Raw genomic sequence first — 22150 nt, forward strand, 5'->3', positions numbered from 1 at the left:
GGTATATATTTGTTTTTTGTTAAGTTGCCTAATAATTATGCACAGTAATAGTCACCTGCACACACAGATATCCCCCTAAAATAGCTAAAACTAAAAACAAACTAAAAACTACTTCCAAAAACATTCAGCTTTGATATTAATGAGTTTTTTGGGTTCATTGAGAACATGGTTGTTGTTCAATAATAACATTATTCCTCAAAAATACAACTTGCCTAATAATTCTGCACTCCTTGTAGTCCCTTTTAAGCTCCTTTTTTCTGATCTTCTTTCTAACTCTACTAGATGCCCCACCATGCTACCAGTGTGTCATCAGCTGTGTCTGTCTGCTGTTTGGAGCACGGTGGCTTTTTTATTTTCTTCAAACGGCTGAGACACGAACGTGTGCAGGCACTGCAAACACAGTGCAAACTGAATCATATGAATTTACTATTCAACATTTTCCTCTTGAATATTACAGAGTTTAGCATCCATCCATATGACGGTGTAAAATGATGATTAAATATGGCACGAGGAGAAACCTCGTGACAAAGCACACGTACTTCTGGGAGCCATTTCTGCATCTTACTTCAATAAACATTTGTACCCTAAAACACTTCCATCTATGAAGACGTGCAGAAAGACCCACACAAAGCAGGATTCAGCTCTTGAACAGATCAGTCATCTTCTTTGGTGACTTCAATGTGAAAAAGGCTGGATACAAACACTTTTTACTCCTGCAGTCCCGAGAGTCGTCTCTGCCATCTGATGTTCTATTTGGGACTGAAGGATCCTTAAAGCGGCTCTGCTCTTAATTGATTAGGAGAGTGTCCAGTGCCTCAGTGGCCAGGATTACATCTTAATGTTCTGTGTCTGCATTAAAGATTTAGGGAAGCCTCAAAAAGCCTTTGGGCAGAGCAAGAGTCCGAGACACACACACGCATGCACATGCAAGCACACACATATACACACACACACACACACACACACGCACGCACACACACGCACGCACACACACACGCACACACACACACACGCACGCACACACACACGCACACACGCATGCACACACACGCACGCACACACACGCACGCACACACACGCACGCACACACACACACACACGCACACATACGCGCACACACACACACGCCAAGTCAATTCTTCGAATTCCAGACCTTAAAGACAGATCACGATGCACCTAAGAAGTGAAAGCAGCCAATCATAATTCAAGCTGCTCCTTCATAATTATCATACCTGCTGCCAAAACAAAATAAGATTCCTTCAGGCACCGCCTCAAACCACAACACTCACACACCTGCATCTCCACCTGCTGTTGAGGAAGACACAGACTCATCTTCCTTTTATATCTGACTCGGAATATTTTCACACAGGTTCACAGGTGTTGCTGTTTTCGCTGACCCTCTTAAATACAATTAACACAGCGGATTAAAAACATGCTATCATTTCTTCTGTTTAAACTTTGTAGATGTTGCAAAAAATCTGCTGATGCAAACTGAAGACAACAGGGTGAGCACTGATGTAGAGCCTTTGTACACTGATGAATGTGAGCCTAATATTTTGTCACTAAAGCGGCCTGTCGGACCACATATAGTCACTTTATACAGCTTTAAACAACTGGAATCACAGAGGAGCCTGAGCAATGCCTTTTTGTTGGTGTTGATAACAAAGCATTAAGGTCTGAGATGGGATTGCAAAAAGAGCCAGTGAGCTTAAATGCTTCATGTGGAAGGATTATTCTAGAATTCTTTACACTGGCTGTGTACTCACCTGCAGCATAGCAGCAGCTAGGTAGACAGACATAAAGATGGGCGTCAGGGTTGTGTGGCCACTCTTCATGAAGTGGATGGCGTAGAGGAAAATCAGGTGACCGGGGATGGCCGAAAGGAAGAGCATCTGTGCAGAACGATGATTGGCGCCTGAGAAAATACAAACAAGATGAAAACATTAGAGCTGAACGTGAGGGATCCAAAATACATTCTTCTATTCTTTATGAAAAACACACAGGCTGGTGACAAACTGTACCCGCTCACGCAGTCCACCAGCTGCCCCCACTGCTTCTTCCAAACACAGAGCTAATCTACGCCTGCAGGAGAGGGTCTCACAACGAACGAGCCAGGGGAATGGCTAAAAGCTCGTTTCAAAGTCTTCAGTTGAGCCTGATCATCATTCTGACACCATCATAAAACATGACATCCAAGCCTACTTTAAACACGTATACGTGCGTGAAAGCCAATTAAACAGTGTGTGTGTGTGTGTGTGTGTGTGTGTGTGTGTGTGTGTGTGTGTGTGTGTGTGTGTGTGTGTGTGTACTGACCTGTACCACAGAATGTGCGGCAGGGGTAGTAGCAGCCCTTGGCCTCATTGGGAACTTCCCCAGGAGCACAGTGGAAATGAAGGTGGGTGGAGATCCTGCTTGACTGAATAGCCACCAGGTTACCTCCAATACCTGCACGTTACAGAAAGCAGTTATCAACATAACTTCAACAACAGCATGAAGCTGAAACGAAACACTACTTTTCACCTTTCCTAAGTGAGAAGACATCAATATTTAAGAGTTCAAAAACCTGCTAACATATCTCCCAAAGCGTGGGTAGAGCAGACCACCAGCTGCTCCAGTCTGCATGCCAAATATCCAAAGTTGTTCTCTGATGCAGCTATCAGAGTGTGAATGCTTGTATGAATGGGTGAATGAGGAATGTTTATAAAGTGCTTTCGGTGCTCCAGGGTAGAAAAGTCCTCTATAAGAATCAGTACCAAATATTATTTAGAGCCGCGCTCCCCAACCTTTGTTGCTCCACAGACAGTTTAATGTCAGACAATGTTTTCACGCTGCGGCCTTTAAGGTGTGGCGGATAAATACAACAAAATAAAACGATACGACCGAGACAAAAACTGGTATTTTGTAAATATAATAATAAAGATGAATTCACTGTGTAACTTTATTAGCAGCGTCCTCCTGAACTGCGCCAACAACGTGGAGAGTAACATCCTCCTCTCTGCTTCTTAATGCCCTCTGGTCGCTATGGTAACATGTAAATATTTCTTTCAAAATAAGACGCACAACTACAACACAGGAAAAGACGCGGGGAAACAGAGTTAACGATAAAAACCCTGAAAACCATAAATTCCGCTGCTTTAGAGTAAAACAACAGGCACTGCTGGAGTCATGATAATGCATGATGTACTTTATGAAATGATATGCATTGTGACACTGCAGGGAGTGCTGTTAAAAAACAGACAGGTGACCTCAGGTTGCAAAGTAGAGCACATGAGTAACTGACAACAAGGCGCTTCTTCTTCTTCTTCTTTTCTAAATGCTTCTTGATTTTTAATTGTGCTTAAACATTGGAAACCTGTGGGCATAGCTTAGGGTAATTAAGACACATTAGCTCTGCAACATATTTCACTAACACTTCAAGATTTTCAAAAATAAAACGTGATTGTGAACAGTGAGACCTGTTAGAATTAGATAAAAATGTCTGTAGCTGAGAGGAGACGCCTGTTCTGTTAAAGGTCGACTCTATTTGTTGCGTACGTACCACGAAAGGTCAAAATGAAAAATGTAGAACAAACTCGTAGAACTCTGCATGTAGGGTGTCTGTGATTCTGTGTGGACTGTTGTCCATTTACATCACGGAGGTAGAGAACAACGATTGCTGAGAACTTAGTTCTGCATGTTGAGATACAGCACCATCAACCCAAAGTTAGCAGAAACTGGTTTTGCTTCAATGTTATAGAGACTTACAACAAGGCCACAGCTAGCTTAGAGCGCTACAACAAATAACTACAAATCTAAGTACTTATACTGTAATTAGAGTCTGTCATTTTAAAGTAAAGCTTTCACCACCAGCAGGTTACCAGTGTTCACGTTTTCAGATCGGTTTGTTTCTAGCACAACCCCGGTTTCCTCAAGGCTCTGCCTGCTAGCATGTAGCACCTCTCCGGGGGGGTTGTGAGGTTTCCTTTGGTTATTGCTGAACAGTTTTGTCTCATGTTCCTCTGGATCTATCTGCCAAAGTGAACAAAGAGTCCTGGTGTTTCTGCTCTTGCATCACAAAGCTCTCAATATGTTCACATTTTGCATGTTTTCCAAGACAGTGAAATGATTCCAATCTTCTTTATTTCAAAATGCTTTAGATTTGGATTTTTTCATCATGCATTTAATCATCTAGCAGATGATCAGTGATGGAAATATGAAACACCATCTGTACTGACAAACATGCTGATGTTATATTCACGTGCCTCAGCATCACCTTTCCTTCAGCAGGTGACACACAAACACATTTCTTGTGTTTTTGTTCCTGTAGCCACAGCGTGGTGACTAAACCACAGAGGAGAACTTACACAAAGACACGAAGAACCAGCTAGCAGACAGGTGTACACAGAGCAGGTCAGAAGAGAACAAAGTCCTACTGCTGTTATGTACATAAAGAAGTGTTCAGGGGAGGTGAGAACTGGCAGGAAGGAGGATGATTTATTCAGAAATAATTCACGTATTTGCTATTCAGAAGGTTCACAGGACTACATGTCATCGGATGGTCACTGTGATCATGTGCTGGAAACCAAATACAAAGGACAAGAAGCGACGCCGCGTGGTTAAGCCTCCCAAATTCGTTTTGTAGTGACTATATTAGATTAGACACCGCTGCCACCTCAGGGTGATGTCCACTTAACTCCATCTATTGAAGCTCTTTGTCTGCCTGGTGACGCTGGAGCATTAGCAGCCCTCCCACAGGGCCTGTAAACAGATATCACTTCACAACGAGCGTTCACGCTCTCTGCCATCTGTCCCCTCACATTCCTGTCCTCACAGTCGGACACAATCCCATGCCATTCTTTAAAGGTACAATGTGGAGATGATGTGAACCTCGTGTCAGAGTGGAGAAATATAGACAGGAAGTAGGGGCAGCTGGCCTGGCTTTGTCTGCTGTGGGAAAAAGAGCTGGATCAAGTTTGAGTTTGGATTGCACTGAAAGTTAGATCTCATCAACATGTGGATATATTATGTGAAACACCCAAAACAACAGAGAGACAGAGCGAGTGACTGGGCTCTAACGTGTATGCAGTCGATGCAGTTATGTATGCGGCTCGTACTCGAGGGACTGTTCACATCTGTGAAGCTGTGTCCTGCTGTCATTCTGTCTGAAGCACCAGCAGCATTAGTGACTGCACTATTTGACTGCTATAAGGGAACTGTATAGAAAACGTTTGGAGGTGACGACAGGGCGCTGCACACTAGTCGGTTCCCACAACTACTCGGTCACCAAAAGCGATATAGCTAAAAAAATATTGTGATATTAGATTTCCCCCATATCACCCAGCACTAGTACACTCATATGCATTTATCACAGCAAACCAAAACCATGTGAGAATGACAGAGTGATCACACATGTGAGTGAAGTTGCCCCCCCACCTTCTTCAAATCTAACAAAAGTGGTATCAAACGTTTGTGCAGCTACCATTTTAAAAAGGAGGAAAGGGCTCATCACACACCTGTCGTGACCGATAACAAAGCCCGGTTTCCCACCTCCTCCACGCACAAATTGGCCACAATGGGTGAAACTGGGTAACCCGTGGAATTAAGACACACTTCCAAAAGCAAACACAACTGATCAGTGCTGAGAGTGGTCCTGTTGCTGAGGTTGGGGTGATCCTGTAATCTCTTACAAACTACCTCCAACGCTTCCGTGACTGGGATGCCAGTGGAGACAGATGTAAGATCTCTCTTCACTGCACATGTCCTGTTTATAAGGTTGGAGAAAGCGGCTGTCAGCTGAGACTGAAGAAGTCACTGGATGAGTGACGAGAATCTTCTCCCACTGAAAATGTCCAGATGAACAGAATCGATGAATGGATGATTAAGCACGCATCAGGACATTATTTTATTAATATTTTTAAAATGAAAGCAGCACAAACAAACATTTTTGCAGCACAAACGTTTGATCCCACTTTTGTTAGATTTGAAGAAGGTGGGGGGCAACTCCACTCACATTGAACCCACTACCAGGATCCACCCGTCACTCTGGGTCAAGGCATTAACATTTGGCTAACACTACCTGTGTTCCCTCCTTCAGGTCAGCCTGACTGAATATTAGAAACACTCCCACAGCCAGAGACGCTGTCCTGCAGGGCTGGTTCTCCATCATCTCTGTGCTTCTTTGTCTTATGAAAGAAGCCCTTGGAAAATGAAACGGATAACTACGTCAGACTTAATAAATTGGTTTGGTTGTAAAGAACCACAGCAGCAGGTCAGCGTACAGTCCAGGTGAGTACAACTGTGTCCAAACAATCATCTGCCTACGTCACCAACGTGCCTTTAGCTATTCAGAGGACGTGATAAATATTTTTCACCATTTTAAAAATTACTTTTATATTTATATGAATAATTTTAGGCTGGTTGTGTTCCAACACACGTTTTGTGGTGTGATAAAATATGTTTAACACAGAGTTTGACGGAGGGAAGGAAATGTGTAGGCCGACAATTTAAGCATCCAATTTGCCAAGAGTGTTTTTCCAACCTTCATACATTTGAAAGTTTCATTTTAGAACTGAATTTGGTATTTCAAAAATATGTTAAATGATCACATTTGGTTGATGTGATGGAGCACCGATTCTGACATCCTCAACGACACAGTTTGGGGTATGAGGGCATTCTTGCCACCTCAGCAGGGGGCAGAGTTAGCTGAAGGTGGTTAAGAGGGCAATCTGGCTTATTTAGGTCACTTGGTCTGACAGGAGCAATGAGGGCGATGAGGATGTCTGGGCCACGGCAAACCTTCGTGGAAGCTACAGGGTAGCTGACTTATTGGTAGGAGTTAGATGTAAAAAAGGCAGACACCTTATCCTGAAGCAAACAACAGAAGGAAAGAAAAATAGGCAAATATGCCCAGATGACAAGCAAAGATTAAAGACTGGGCTGTCTCTCAGTGATGTCTGGTACAAAAATATGCAGCATAATGTATCTGCACGTTTCACAAAGTCACATAAAAGTCTCTAAGACACACACCTGAAAACACATTTCAGATCAAAAGAAACAAAAGATGACAAAACCCTGCGATGTGCATCGCACAACGCGGACAAGAGGAAACCGTCAGACGCTCCCTGGATACTAAAGATGTCAGAACCCAGTTTGAAACCTGCAGTATCAGGATAGTTAAGCTTAAACTGAACGAAATAACCCTGAAGCATTAAAACGAAATAATGGAGGTCAGTGTGGGAAAAGAGGGCTTTCTCTCCCCCATGTTTCATTTAACCTGCCTTCTTACCAAGCCCTACACACCCCCTCCCCCACTCTTTGCTAATCAAACATCCACATGCTTTCCCCATCTCTGCTCCGTCTGCCCTTTCTTCAAATGTACTTTTATTAGGACAGGAGCGCTGGTGCATTTTTATCAGCCAAAAGACACGAGGCACTCGCTCTGCGATTCCTGAAATCGGAGATGGCTTCTTTTCCCAACGGTGCAAACAAAATCAAAAAGTCCCAGTGCTCACAAACGGACACGCAGTGGTTCCACAGCTGCTTTGTGCCGGGGGTACGTCTCAGTAGAAAACCAATTAGAGTCAGGTTCGTACTCCATCTCCTTAAACGTCTCTCATTAATGGCATTTAATTAAAAGCTTATCTGTTGTTGTGGCGGTGCCAGAGCCCTGGCAGCTGCGGTTGAGCCCACTGGCAGTGGGAAATGTGATGAGGGAAAGGTAAGGGGAAATGGAAGAGGACCGGAGACAGACGGATTCCAACTGTCTGCCTAAACCAGTCTCATTAGGTAACTTATTTATGGTGATGAGCATCTGGAGGCTCTTTAGTAACCCTCGTTTATCCAGGGAGTGTGTACCGAGCACGTCCCTCCGCTGCTCGTACATTCACGTACGTTCACACCTGGGAACTGAGCAGCTAGAGGAAAAAGACAAATAGACTCTGCAGTGTGTTATCCATCTTGTGTAGAAACACTTTGTCTCCATCTCTGCTCCCAGGGTCAAAGACTGCATTAATTATAAAGCTGAGAGAGATAAATGAGACAAACAACAACAGAAGCAGTTTCTCTGTTCCCAAACTTCCACGTTAAGCAGCTCGTTTCCAGTCAAATCAAATGCGCTTTAATGCTGCTGCTCATTAAGATCTGAAAAAAGCGCTGTCAGAAAAACAGCAGAAAAAACAGAAAATCCAAAGCACACCACTTTGTCTCCTCTGAGAGCCATTTGTCTGCCTTCACAGCAGCCCTTTGGCCACCAGGAACCTTTACTGCACCAACAAGGCAAGATCCATTTAATCTAAATCACTTCCACACCTTCTATCATAGCACAGGTGACCCTGTAGTGGTCTTTTCCAATTTCATTTTCAGTGCGACTAAATACGTGCAACACGTCCCTCCTGACAAAATTATTGCTAAGTGTTGTCTCACTACTTTACGTTAAATACTGCTAAATTACTCTGAGCGGCCAGAGCAAAGAAAACACCTGCATACACACACGTGTTTGAGTTGCAGCTGCAAAAACTGCTAAATCACAACATCAGCTGCTTCAAGGCACGTTATAGGTTAAAGAGCTGACAGTAACACAGAAAGGCCAAAGTCTAAACTGATGGTAGCAGCGACAGTTCTTCTCCTAATTCAAAGGACAGTCTTCAAACCCTGTGATGTGCTTCGTCAGGGCGCTTTGCTACATGTGGAGAAGAGCAGGTCATTACTGAACCTGGCTGCTGATTCAGCCCACTTATCAACACAGTCAGCAAGTGGAGCGCCAGCTAAAGGCTGTGACAGAGATGTGGCCACGAAACACTCTGGGTTGCATTAAATGATGTCCGTCATAAATAAGTTCAGTAAAGCAGCACAGAATCAAAAGCACAACCCAGAACTAAAGGTTTGCTCCAGTATGAAAGCAATGTGCTGAGGGAGGAGCTCGAGGTCTAAATTAAAAACAAGAACTGCTGTTAGCCAAGCCGTCATATTTATAACTCTGCCAAAAATGTAAACTAAGTTATAAGTTCCCAAATTATAGCTTTCAGGGAATGTGATCATTCAATAACATCCAAGCCTACATTATAGCACAGAGTGACAACATGCAACATTATTACCATGCTTCAATGACGCCGTGTTTTCTAACACAGTTGTTGGACCAAGAAACTGTTGTGGTTGGTTAGCACAGTGTCTCAGGTTAAAAGCTTTATGAGGGTACATATTTAGCTGTAATGCACCTTTAAGCTACTATTTAATAGTGTGTCTGTGAACCATCACAGAGGTGATCTTAAAAGCTACACATACAAACGCAGAGGCATCTTAATGTGATAAGATGAAAAGAGGAACAGATCAAACAGACTTTGAGAGCAGCTTGGTGGGGCATGGACGCCCAGCTGGCTATTGCAGGAACGCCTGCATTTAAATGTATGGGCCGGACTCCTCAGGTCAGCCTGTCGATCGCTGCCTTTCTCTTTGGTCACGCAATTGTGTCTTTACTTTTGAGATGAATACAGTGCTTCGTTAATTCATTTCTGGAAGCAGGAGGAATCTGTTAAAACTGAATTTTCAGAACAGCAGCCATCTACACTTACCTGTGTTAGGATGTACTGCAGAGTCTGATGTCTCAGGCTCGAGGCCTTCAGCGTGACCACATCAAAAGAGGCATATTTTAATTCGTTTGGTCTGTTTAATTATGTGTTTTTATTTATTTATCTCACTTTTTATCTTAATAATGGTTCACACATCCAGCCACAACATGTGTAGCCCCAGGGTGTGCCAGGAGCAGCAGCTACACTCAGACTGGATGTGACGCTTCCTCTCTCATCACAGAAAGAACAAAGTTGAGTTGGTAACTATCAAATCTATTGTTGAGGACATGAAGCCCATAACGATTATTCCTAAACTGTTCCTGTTCTGACTTCACAGGGTGTCTCGTACCGTGCACAGCTGCTATTACAGTAGCAGCTGTGCAGAAACAGCTCATAAACAAAGATGAAGGCACATATTAAGTTGAGCGGAGCAGAAACACCAGATATGGACATTTCTGAAAAGAGTGGGTTCTGTTCAGCTCTAGCAGCATGTACACCTTACTAAGACACTATGGAGCAGATTAACTAATGTGCTGTGGTACAGCTAACTAGGAATAAATGTAATTAAAAACTATACTGCTGGTATTTACAAAGGACTGCGTGCAAGAGGTGGGAACTCGGAGATTTTTGTAACTGAACTTGTTGCAAACGTATTTCTGGGAGTTCGTTTCAGGTGCAGAATATTAGAGACCTGATTCACTAACATTTGACACATGAAATATTACTTCTATTTGTGCCAATATTAAAGAGGGAAAAAAAGCATGTCCCACCTCTGCGAGTGGTCGCAGCAGATGGCTCCGCCCCTCCCTGAGCCTGCTGGAAGTTTCTCGATGTTAAAATTACGTTTTTCCTTCCCACTGTCACCAAAGTGCTTGCTCATGGGGAGGATGGTGTCTGATGGGTGTTGAGTGTTTTTCTCTATAACTGTAGTCTTATAAAGACACTAGACTAATATTAACCCTGCTAACTGTACGTCTTTGACTGTGGGAGGAAGCTGGAGTACCCACGCAAAGTCCACAGCCAGGTGGTGGGACCGAGCTCAGTGCTAATCACTGCACCACTGTGCTGCCTCTACATGTAATACTCATGGCAACCATGTGACACACACACACACACACAGAGTGGGTACAAGAGCGATTTATTTATTTGCCCATGAGTAAGTTTGCTAATAATGATGGCGCTAACAGAAGCAGTCAACAGAATAATAGCGCTGTTTCAACAGCACCCTCTTTCATCTGCGAGCACATGCACCCTCCTCAGAGTGCGCCCAAACGCAGCGATTCATTTACTCAAACTCATAACAGAAAGAAAGAAAGGCAGTGCCTACGTTCAGACAAAAACATTCGGATGGTGGACGCGTACATGCTCATGCAAGTTAGTCGTTTTTGAGTCCTCTGCTCGCACTATACGTCTGCACAAGCGGCACACCGCTTTGGTTACATCCTTAGGTTTACCTCCTTCATCCCAAAGTGGCGACTTTATATTGTTTTGGTAATTTGTTTGTCCATGTTTGGACTTCTTCTGTGTTGTAAACGCACAAATTAGTCCGTGCATGATTACATTGCTCCGCCCATCAAAAAGTCTGCACATGCACGAATATATCGCCCATCGTCGATTATTGGACTTAAAATTCTCGGAAAATTTCACCATATCGCCCAACCCTACTGTAATGCTGTATCCTGAAAGAATTAGAGGATGGAAGATTCAAGGAGGAGTGGGATTTTTCATGTGTGTGTTTTATAAATAGGATTTAAGAAGCTGTTACTAAAACCTTTGGTCTGGTCTTTAGCCAGCCCCTCCGTGTCTGTTCATGCCCCCCGGGCACACGACTGCACATCAGCAACACCTCTATGCTGCACAGAACAAAAGAAGGAAGCGGTGTCAATACTCACCGTTGACAACGGGGGTGTACACTACAATGCCGGCCAGATTTGGGTCAGACACCGTTTTGTCCAGGATGAGCCCTCCGATGCTGCAGAGCACAACATAATTAGCTCATTAACTCAGAGTGCATGGAAAGGCATAGGCTCACCTTCACCTAAGTGATGTGTACAGTGGATTTGTGTGCTTCTCTAGAAGAGCTACTAAAATCCTTCATGGCTGTACTGGACAGAGAGAATGAAGGATTTTTCAGTTGTTCACAGCCCAGCTCCCCCTCCTCTATTACAGCCTGTGTGGGTCTGTAATATCAGCAGCACTGATTGTTGAGAGGAGAGAGTGAGAGAGAGTGAGCGGGACAGTAATTTGCTTCCTACTGGCTCCTCTGTAAGGCCGCCAGGCTCAAGGAGACCTGAGGGTGTATGTGCTGGGATGCCGCAATTTGTTTAGGGGATGAGTCATCATGCAAACCAGACGCTGGGAGGTGCAGACTCGGGACAGCTGTTCTTTTTCCTTCAGAAGACTAAACACACACACACACCTGCTGATGACCATAGCAGTGATGACGGGCTCCCATCCTGAGTAGAGCAGGGTGCGGCTGGCGGGGTGCTTGGAGGAGATGACGATCCACAGCGGAGTCAGACACATGAAGAAGGCCCAAACCAACGACGACACATACGGATAGGAATCTGCAGAGGAGACACACTTGGGTTTTAGTTTCTGTCCGTTTCCTGCTCAGGTGAAACTGAGTAACACCTGAAACGTCTCAATGACCCGGGTAAGAAAATCCCAACATGTTGATTCTGTTCATCGGGACGTCCAGATTGCTGGAACAATGGTTCAGCACCACAAACAGGACTTTTTTCCAGCACTTTAAGGAATGAAGATTCTTTACTTGTGGCTGACTCTGCCCGTTGGCATCCAGTCCTAAATCCATCCAGTAAATACACACCGGATATTTTCTCTCACTTGCTCTAAGACTCTAACAGTAAACGTCTTTGTTTCAACTAAAATATAACAGTTATTTTGGAGAGGTAATTAGACTAAAGCACCTGCATGAAGCCACCACCAGATGTTTCCAACATTTCAAGCACTCAGTAACTGTCATTAGCAAGCAGTCCCACATTTACTATCTTGATGGTCTAAAGAAAAGAAAGGGCGTGGTGTCCAGCTCAGGATACAACGGGCTCTAGTAGGCCTTGGATTTTAAAATGTGAAACAGATAAACGGAGTCATATCTGGAGCGGAGCCTTGCCCCAGAGCAGCCTCAGGAAATGTGGCACCAAGTTAACATAGACTAAGTAAGCTGGCTAACAGGCAAAGTCCCAGTTAGACTCTTCTACCTTTAGACGTTGCACGTGTCAATAATTATCTTGCTTCGGTGAATAAACCTGCGAGCAAGCAATTGATATTCCTGCCCATCCCTGAAGGAATACATTTTGCTACGACACTCTGCCAGGAAGAGGGACGGAGCAGCTGCCAGCTATCTAAATGGCTCCATTCTTCTAATGCTTGGGAAAGAAATGGTGTTTCCAAAGAGTGATGATAACTACCACCGTGTTTTTAGATGCTAGTCGTGCACCCAGCATGAACTGGGCAAGCAGAAAATAATAATAATGAGAAGAAGAAGAAAGTGTTCTGCTTTCTTGCTGTCAAGAAAACCTGTTTAACAAGAAGGAGCCTGCAAAGAGACGTGGTGGCGAGGTTACCTGAGCAGGTGGGGACCAAACAAAAGAACTGCTTTCTTCTTCTGTTATTTCAACTATTTCAAGTCCGACTCACGTCTATCATAGATGAGGTGAAGTGGATGAGACTGCAGCATTTCACTGTACTGAAGTCAGTGTGAAAAATATATAGAAAGAGGACAACTGTCATTTAGAGTTGGTGCATAGAGTACAAAGTCCTGCACTATGGCAGCGTCTGTCTCACAACAGACAACTCAGAAAGAAGACTCAGACTGATGAATTCTTCATTCTTATCTAAAGGTGAACCTACAGCAGCTTTCACGTGAGCAGTCTCAGCTGACTGTGGGCCAAAGCCCAACCTTCCTTTGGACCCGTTAATGTAACGGTTTCACATATAAGGAGAAATCCTTTATCCCACTCATTAAAATCGTAGTTCTGCTTCCTCGTGTCATGGGTGTGCACCGTGTTGCATTGAATGCTTTTCTGCAGGTTTACATGCAGCCGGCATGTAAACACCCATCTGTTAATTTGTGCGATGTATCAACACAACCTGTGCATAAACTCTGGGCCCTTTTCTTGGTGTTAGTGCTTCATCTCACACTCACATTATCGCTGCTCTCATCCATTGTTGAGCCCTCTCAGTATAGCACTCTGTAACAATCCTGTTGGTTAACAGCACTATAAATAAACCCAAGAGGACTCCACATGATTCCTACAGCTGCAATGTCTCGCTTGCGTCTCTACTTGGCTGTTTCCCTCAATGCCTCTAAATGACTCTCGCTTTAGCTTTTCTTACGAGAACAGACAGACGAGCGATTTCAGTTTTCATCATCTGCGAGTAAACTGACCGTTAGTTTGAGTTTAGTGGGCAGGTGTCTGCTGGGCTCAAAAACAAGAGAGCCAGTGTGAGCGACACAGCCAGACAGCCTCACTGCCCTGCCATGGAAATCTGAAGTGTGCTTAAGAAATTTAGCTCCCAGCACTAAACTATTCCTTTTATAATGGAGAACATCTGTGCTCAGCAATTAGACCTGACGGGTTTAGTTAGCATGAGATGGTTTCCAAAGGAAAACGCTTCTAATGTGGCTGCACTGAGTAATACAAGGTGGTGCAGCACAGGTCTGCTGTCACATGAATTAAACATGTGGAGCGCATGTCAGGAGGAAGAGAGATGGTCTGTCCTGAAACTGGAGGCTGATGTTCTTACAGAGTGAGACAGGAAGGACCCCTGCTGGCCGACTGCGGGAGTGTATGACTCTACAGTACCACATGAAGCATATTTGAACTGGATATTATGACTGAATTTAAACATCCGCACTCAGACTGAAACACTCTGAGGTGCATTCATGCATGTGATGGCCCACTAATAAATGATCATATGCATGAGGGCTCTTAGGCAGTCACTGTGAGCCCTTTAATGCAGATCTCCATACAGTACATCTGCAAGTTTATTCAAAAGAAAGTACATTTGACATCCTCTCTTGTTCCATCAGTAAAGCAAGAGCCTAAGAAGATATTCAAAGGAGAATGTTGGTGTAAAAAGTTTGGCTGAAGGAAAGTGTGGCTGTGGGGGAGGCTGAGCCAGGACACGCTGGAGAGATTACATCTTTCAGTCGAGCTCATCTGGGCTCTACAACCCAGCCTTGGATACGCAGCGATGGAGCTCCATCACTGTGTGCGGCGAATGCACGGATGGATGTTCACACTGACTTTTACCAGATAAACTGGCACAAAGACAGACATTTTATCATGTAAGCATGTGTGCCGTCAGTGGACAGACAGATAAGACCAAAGACTACTTGGCTGCGATGTCTGATATAATCCCCTCAGGTGCGTTTGTATTCACCTTATTGTGCGATCTACTGTACAATATAAAGCGCCTTGAGGCGACTGTTGTTGTGATTTGGCGCTAAGAAATAAAATTGAAGTTTGCACAGGTACAATTTTATACACTCTTAATAATTTGTGGTAAAACTAAAAGTGCACACCCTCTGTGCTCGCCAATAATCTTTATTTATGCGCCGATGTTTTCATGATGGGCTCAGCAGCCTGAACAGAGCTCGGTGGAGGCGGAAGGTTCTTCAGAACAGGTGTCCTAATTCTACACAGTATGGATCAGTAATATATGGGTTCTATGAATATAATGAGCCGATTGGCTGACTGTGAAACAAAGTGGCTCCTTGTAATGCGGTCAGAACATATGCAAGTGTAGTAAAGGTAGGACCTACCCAGGCACTTGTACAAGCCTTGGCTTATCCAGGCCAGGATCGCCAAGGTTATGAGGTCACCAAAACTGGCTGCAATGGGCGTGGCTACGTTGTCTGGGTTAATCCCCGTCTTCTTCGAGCCCACAATTACCCCCACCATGATGATACCTGAATATGACATCAAGAGGATAAGCACATTACTCACAGCCATCACATTATAGGCAACTGAAAACGTGCGTGTTAAAAGGCCTGACGTGAAGCAGCAGCAGCATTACCAGCTTATACCGCGTCACAGTGTGTGTATTTACCCTGCAGCAGGGAGGCTATGAAGGCCGTGGCCACGCTGCTGGAGCAGAGCAAAACAGCGTGGCTCATCTGAAACTTCCCCTCTGGAATCCAACCAAGAACCACGGCTGCTACGGCCGCCAGGAAACCCACAACAGTGGCCTGAACCTGGGGCAGAGAGGCAGGAGATGATCCAGACTTGCTTATTAATGACACAAAGTGAGCTTTAGCAGCAACACGTGCACGTCCATTTTTCCCTAATAGTTCCTGGTGACACGTTACATGCAGGACGAACGGCTCAGCGTGTAGCTTTATCATTACATACGTCATGTTGTGGTGTGTTTATCGTACATAGGTAGATATTAACACAGCATGCACTCGGTCTTACGACACAGCCAAAGACTTTGGTCTAAATAAACACCCGCACGGTCCGTGCACCGTATCAACATATACACACTGGATATTAGCCATAGCACTGCATTAATATTATCAAAGATTTGTGATATTTCATTCAACATATAAAATACAATTTAATGTTTTTTGTTATGACCAAAAAGGGAAAAACACCTGAGTAAAAGGTGTTTCTAAAAACTGCTCCCAGTAAAAAGGAAGAGAAACGAATAAAACCGCAGCTCATGCCAATGCAAAGGATGCAGGATTGATTCGTTTTTATATGAAAGTGTTCTCTCTACAATGAGACAGCCACTGTGAGCCATTACCTGCTTCAGTGCCAGGTTCCCTATGATTAGATTCCACTTCTCGATGGGAGAATCCATCTTGCCCACATTGACCTGAGTTAGGATGGGAAGAGTTATTTTACAGAGTAAAGCCTGTGTTGGAAATGCCACTTATTTTCCAGGATTGACACTAAATTGATTAAATGCTAGAAACTTAAAAGTGGTCCCATTTAATCCCAGTATTTCATATTGTGGGTTTCCCTGCAAAAACCAAAGAGTACTAAACTTCCCAGGTGTAACAAATAGACTTAAAAGCAAAGACTAACACAAACACTGGGTCTGGCCTTTTCAGTCGTCACACTCTCCATCTGAACCATCCGTGCTACACAAACACATTTACTGCTATGAATGTGAAGATGTGCTTTTTCCATCAGGCTGCTGAACACTTCACAGACACCTCACCTTCACTTACCACAACTTCAACATTGTGCACTCCACACTGTATATAAATGCCACTTGGTTTGCATACACACACACACACACACACACACACACACACGTAGATATACATATTCAGTAATGCACTCCTATATTGTCCATATATTATTCATATAACTCTCAGATTTAGCCATTCCTATATTCTGCTTGTTCTTGTGTTATTGTACTTTTGCACACCTCTGTTGCTTGTGGAGCTCGCACACTTGCATGTGCTGTACCCGTGTACCTGCACACGTGACGTGACGATAAAACCTGATGACATTTACCAGAGATGGAGCACTTTCATGGGTCTAACCTTTTTCTGTATGAGTGATTGATCACATGTATCACACACACACACACTTTTTAAAAATGAGAACATCGTTAGTCATTTTCAACAATGTGGTTTTGCCAATAACTGGAGTAAAACTGAACAAAGATATAATCCGACTCTGTATCCCACTAACAGCTCAGGAATTCTGTCCGCGGTGTCTCGCACATCTGTGAGGACATTCACAAACATTAATAAATTCCCAACCATGTCATAAAGGTGACACATAACACAATAGCTGCACAAAATGTTCACACTCTTGTAAATATATCACTCAGATGATGTAAAGCTCTGTGGAAGATAGCAGAACATTGTATCTGTATGTAATTATCTTGGTTAGCTGTGACTGCAGACTCACTGTTTGGATGAGTGGTTGTTGCTATGATCAGGCACATTTCCTGTGAGTGCATCTTTTCAGCCGTCCTCTTTCACAGCAGTAACTTCACACTGCCTGGACGTGACATGTTTAGGGGACTTCTGTAAATTGTGGCTCTAAGATGAGAAGCTGGGATTCACTCTGAGTGAGCTCTGCACTGCACAAAGAAAAGACCTTTTTCTGTGGCCTACAGTCATTTTGCTCATATGTGGGCACCTGTGCCTTACTGACCACCTGTCTGTCCCACTCTGATGCTTAGCTGAACTAACGTGAACAAATTCAATTAACTGTAATGACATTTCTGAAATCACGTGTGACTTCACACATGCAACAACTGTCATAAGTCCTCCTGCATTTCTCAGCACTGCAGGGCAGAGCAGCTGAGCAGAGCAACAGTAACATGAAGACAAACTGTTTTTGGGACACCGCTGAGGAAACTTGGCTCATGCTACGCTCCACTCTCTATGTTGACACAGCGCTGTGAATGTGGAGCTTGTGCGTGGGGAGCAGGAAGAGCCGAAAACCAACAAAGAGAGAATTCTGCTCAGTCACCTCTTCTACTTGGACAAACAGGACTGCAACGAGTAAGGTTATGGACAGAAGGAGAGCCTGTTTGATGGGACAGGGTGCAAACACATGCTCACCCTCTTTAGCAGAGCAACAATTCACCGTCTGACCATTTGATCCTGGCTGCAACAGCCTCTCCCAACTCCCCGTCAGCAAATTCCTCCTGACTCCAACTATTTCTCAAACACTTTAAGTAATTCTTACGTGGAAACGCCCAAAGTCATTGTAACAGCTGGGCACATAAGCCTGTGGTGTTCACCGCACAGCGTCGACGGCACTGGAGCTATAATTCCAGACTGGGCTGGATGATGAACACCTAATCACAGTTAGAGGCTCTGTGGAGGTGAGTCATGACCACAAAAACAAAAATGATGCAACTACGTACACAGTGACATCACTGCACTATCAGTGATCCTCGAACAGCAGCTACGAGCACGAGGCTGACGGGAAACCACTCCGTCCTTCTGAGAGTGAAACAACAAGCTCGCAGGACAAAGCAGCCTGACGTCTGATTACAACAACATCGAATGTGAAGACGGAATAACAGTGACACAGCTTCCACAACCACAAGTGCATTACAAGAAAGAATGACAGTTCTTCAGTTTAGGGTGTTGTTTACTATTACTACACATAAAGATGCTATTGTGTTGGGGTCTTAGAGTGGAATGGGCTACAGAGCGTGTGTGTGTGTGTGTGTGTGTGTGTGTCTCACCGCTGTGGACAGCCTCGAGGCCAAAGTCATCTCCAGGTTTCCCTTGAGGCCGAGCAGAGCGGGTACCAGGATGAAGATCTCTGTGATGTACTGGAACGCCTCCCAGTGCTGCAGACACCAGAAAGTCACTTTGCTTTTTCTGGCTATCACTGAACTTCACACTTACATGTTGTGTTTTCAGGATAAGGCAAACTGGGGATTTGCATCATTTAGCTGTGAAGCAGTGAAGTAAATCCAGCAGCATTCACAGACTTTTCTTTTAAAGCTTCGTAATTCTGTCAGATGTTGCCAACAGGGATAACACGACTGCTGTAATGTCAGCTGAGCAAAGCAAGAAACTCTTCTCCTCACACCTTACTGACTGCCCACAGCAAAGCTTTCACGTTTGCATGAAGGACACATTTGGGACGCGAGCAGCACTCTTCCAGCTCGTTGGCTCACGCTTCCACCGTCTGACAGATGGTTTCACCCAAAAAATGTAAATGTGCAGAAACGGAAAGGGTTGCAGGCAGGACCACGCTCGAGTGGGCGCTGCGTTTCTACGTTAAAATCTTCAACACATTCACAGAGAAACACTGAAATTAAAACTACGGTTTAGAAATTCTAGAAGTAGAACAGAGGTCCCCGTCTCCAACCTGGGACTTCTATGTAAAACACCCTGCTCACAGACGTGCACCTTAAACATGTGATATGACAGAGTGCCGTTACAGAGCAGCCTGGTGAGATTACAGTCATATCAAGCTTGGTTGCCAGCATATAACCCAAGGAAGGTTTGGATAATGTGATCATTATTAGTCAGTGACTGATGTGTTTAGTTATTTTTCCACCTCAGCCAACACTGTCCTTTTACTGCAGCCTGGTGGGGTTGGGTGACTGCTACTTTCAAATGTAGCTTTACAGCACAACACTTCCCAGCCTTGGTAACTTCGCTGCAGTTGTGCTACTATGTTCCACATTCACAGAGAGCAAAACTGAACAAAACCCATATTTGTAAGGAGCTTGAATGAGCCTTTAATCCCAGCCTGCTTTGACTGGTTTAATAATGCTGGTTGCTCAATTTACCTGCACAACATCCAGCACCATTCCAGCTGATACGGTTCCAAATCCGGCTAGAAGGAAAGGCACCAAAATCTGAAATGCCATAGCCAGCACTGACTCCTTTGGCATATTCTGCGTGTTCGATCCCAGCCCTTCCTCCTCCTCTTCCTCCTCCCCATCTGCCTCTTCACCTGAGAGCCTCCTCTCAGTGAGCATAGGCTCCGTCTCCGAGCAGTCTCCATCGCCACAGTCTGCTAAAGTCAAAGAGGCCCGAGAGGCCCGGTCCAGAACCCGTCTACCTTCTATATGAGACGTCTCCTGTCTGTACCCGTTCTGGAGTGAGTTGGCCTCAGATTTAGCTCCAAGGTCCACCATGGCCAACCGCTCCTCCTGAAGTTTGGTGTAACCGGTGGGGACCATGGTGTGGAAAATGGAGGCGATCCACCCCGGGGAAACAGGTTTCAGGGAGAGGCTGTTCCACCCGCCACCTGCTCCACTCATGCGCACTGTGAGACTAGAGCCAAGAGACTCCCCTATAGCTCCTTGTAGGCTTTGAATGCTCATGATGTGGTCCAGGGCTCCAGTGTCTCATCTCCTGTCATCCGGTCTGAGGGCGGTGTCCAGGCAGCGAGCGGTCGAAGCGAGCTTCAGGGATTCATCAGCCTAAAGAAAACACACACGAAATGAAATGAGAAGAGGAATATCTGCCAGCTGCTGATATGTATAAGACAAAACAACAGTAAGTGATAAAGAGGAACAAACGGTTCTTAAAGTGGAAATGCAGAGAAACAAGAGGTGACGTTAGAGCGTACGTGTCATTACTGCAGGGAAGGATTGTGCTGAAGCTGCTGTAACATACAACACTTTATTTTTAATACATCATCAAGCAACGACGGGAAGAAATCCCAAGACTGGATCACCATCACAGATATATCAGTGCCAGCATCACTGCTCACCTCAACAACGCTTTCTGTTAAAGGACTGCTACCAGTTAGAAAATTAAAGAAATGAACAGGAACAGCTGAGAAGCATCCCAAAGAGCACCGGAAATACAATTCAGCCTGTTCCTGTCATTCACGTCTCGTTTGAAACGATGATGACGATGAATATAGAGAGTAGAAGTTAGCTGCTAGTGTCGCTGCTGTGGGCTGACAAACTAAACCCGAGCTAGCATCCAAGTGACGAAACCTTTCTCCCACAAAACGCTGCGTCCAGATGAACAGAACCAACTTTTGGAGATTTGCTTCCCTGAATGATTGAGCATCAAGTCTTTAAATCCGAGGTCCACCGAGCTGCTTCTTTAAATGTACCAACCGAGGATGTTCACAAAGTTCTCCCATAATTTGCTGCTGTTCCGGTGTCTCCAGTTTATCTGCGTTTCGTTGGTAAAATGTTCTCGAGACGACAGTTTTCATACTTTTTTAATTGCCACTGTTCAGGCCCATTTATTACCACCATCCTATTCAGCGCCGTCTCACACCACAGCTGCCATTCATGGATCATTTAGCCAAACAGGAACTTGACACAAACAGGCTGGTTGTGTATATGTTTATGGTCGCCACATAACACGGAAATGCTGCTAGCTAGCTGTGGAGGAATCAAAACAGTAGAAGGCACGTCGGCTGCCTACTTACCCAGCGTTAAACGTAAACCGGGAGAATACGGTGGCCACAGTTAGCCAGTATTACAAGTAGATAGGATATATATAACTCTTCAGTGCTAAGGATTATTATTACCGTTGTTTTTATCCTTGACATACGTTTTCACTGTGAAGAAATTCCACCCAGAGGAGATGCCAGTCCTTTCCTCTGACAGCTAGCCAGCCAGAGAGCCGCGTCAGAGCGAAACTGGCCAACCAAGATCGTCTACGCGACACGACGAGCGACTCCGTTTGAAAACAACGCCTGCTTACCAGAAGTTATAAATCCGGGTTGACCTGATTACAGATCCAAAGACATAGTATGTCCGACAAATGGGATGGTTTTCCTCACATCTATATTAAGTAATGGACTTTTAATCTTCGACTGCATTATGACTGCATTAACATTACTGCTATAGAATAAAACATCAGCTGGCTTCAGCGGATTAGAACAAAACTTTCAGATATAATTTTTATTGTATTACCCACATTACATAGTGGTAGTTTTGGTAGTATTAATTGCAGGTAAGCCGAGTCTATCAGCTGGGGAGTTTAAACCTGACAGTCTCGGTCCACATCTGGAGGATGTGCGTAATCTTTACACCTAACAGTGTGTAGTTGGGTTTTTGTTTTGTTTTGTTTTTTATTAGTAAAATTAACATACAAACAAAATGCACCATATATTACACATTCAGAGAATAAACATTCCTTACATATTAGCAACTTTCATACATAG

General features: G+C 44.4%; 1 protein-coding gene across 6 annotated transcripts in view; it reads right to left on the reverse strand.

The window, feature by feature from the left end:
- Positions 1 to 21771, reverse strand: part of slc41a2b (solute carrier family 41 member 2b) — a 38824-nt gene extending 17053 nt beyond the window's left edge. The window contains exons 1-10 of one of the 6 annotated variants that reach the window (XM_082511621.1): positions 21688 to 21771; positions 19800 to 20438; positions 18738 to 18845; positions 16317 to 16388; positions 15621 to 15765; positions 15334 to 15480; positions 11962 to 12109; positions 11435 to 11514; positions 2314 to 2445; positions 1767 to 1915 (exon numbers count right to left, since the gene is read on the reverse strand). In XM_082511621.1, the coding sequence (XP_082367747.1) occupies positions 1767 to 1915; positions 2314 to 2445; positions 11435 to 11514; positions 11962 to 12109; positions 15334 to 15480; positions 15621 to 15765; positions 16317 to 16388; positions 18738 to 18845; positions 19800 to 20339 (1521 nt within the window). In that variant the 5' untranslated portion in view covers positions 20340 to 20438; positions 21688 to 21771. Of the gene's footprint in view, positions 1 to 1766; positions 1916 to 2313; positions 2446 to 11434; positions 11515 to 11961; positions 12110 to 15333; positions 15481 to 15620; positions 15766 to 16316; positions 16389 to 18737; positions 18846 to 19799; positions 20439 to 20731; positions 21063 to 21089; positions 21290 to 21409; positions 21668 to 21687 lie in introns of those variants that run through there. The other 5 variants (XM_082511618.1, XM_082511616.1, XM_082511617.1 and 2 more) reach the window with 5 other exon arrangements.
- Positions 21772 to 22150: the final 379 nt, after the last annotated feature.

Source organism: Aulonocara stuartgranti (genome assembly GCF_965226115.1).
Source record: "Aulonocara stuartgranti genome assembly, chromosome: 17".
Lineage (NCBI taxonomy): Eukaryota > Metazoa > Chordata > Actinopteri > Cichliformes > Cichlidae > Aulonocara > Aulonocara stuartgranti.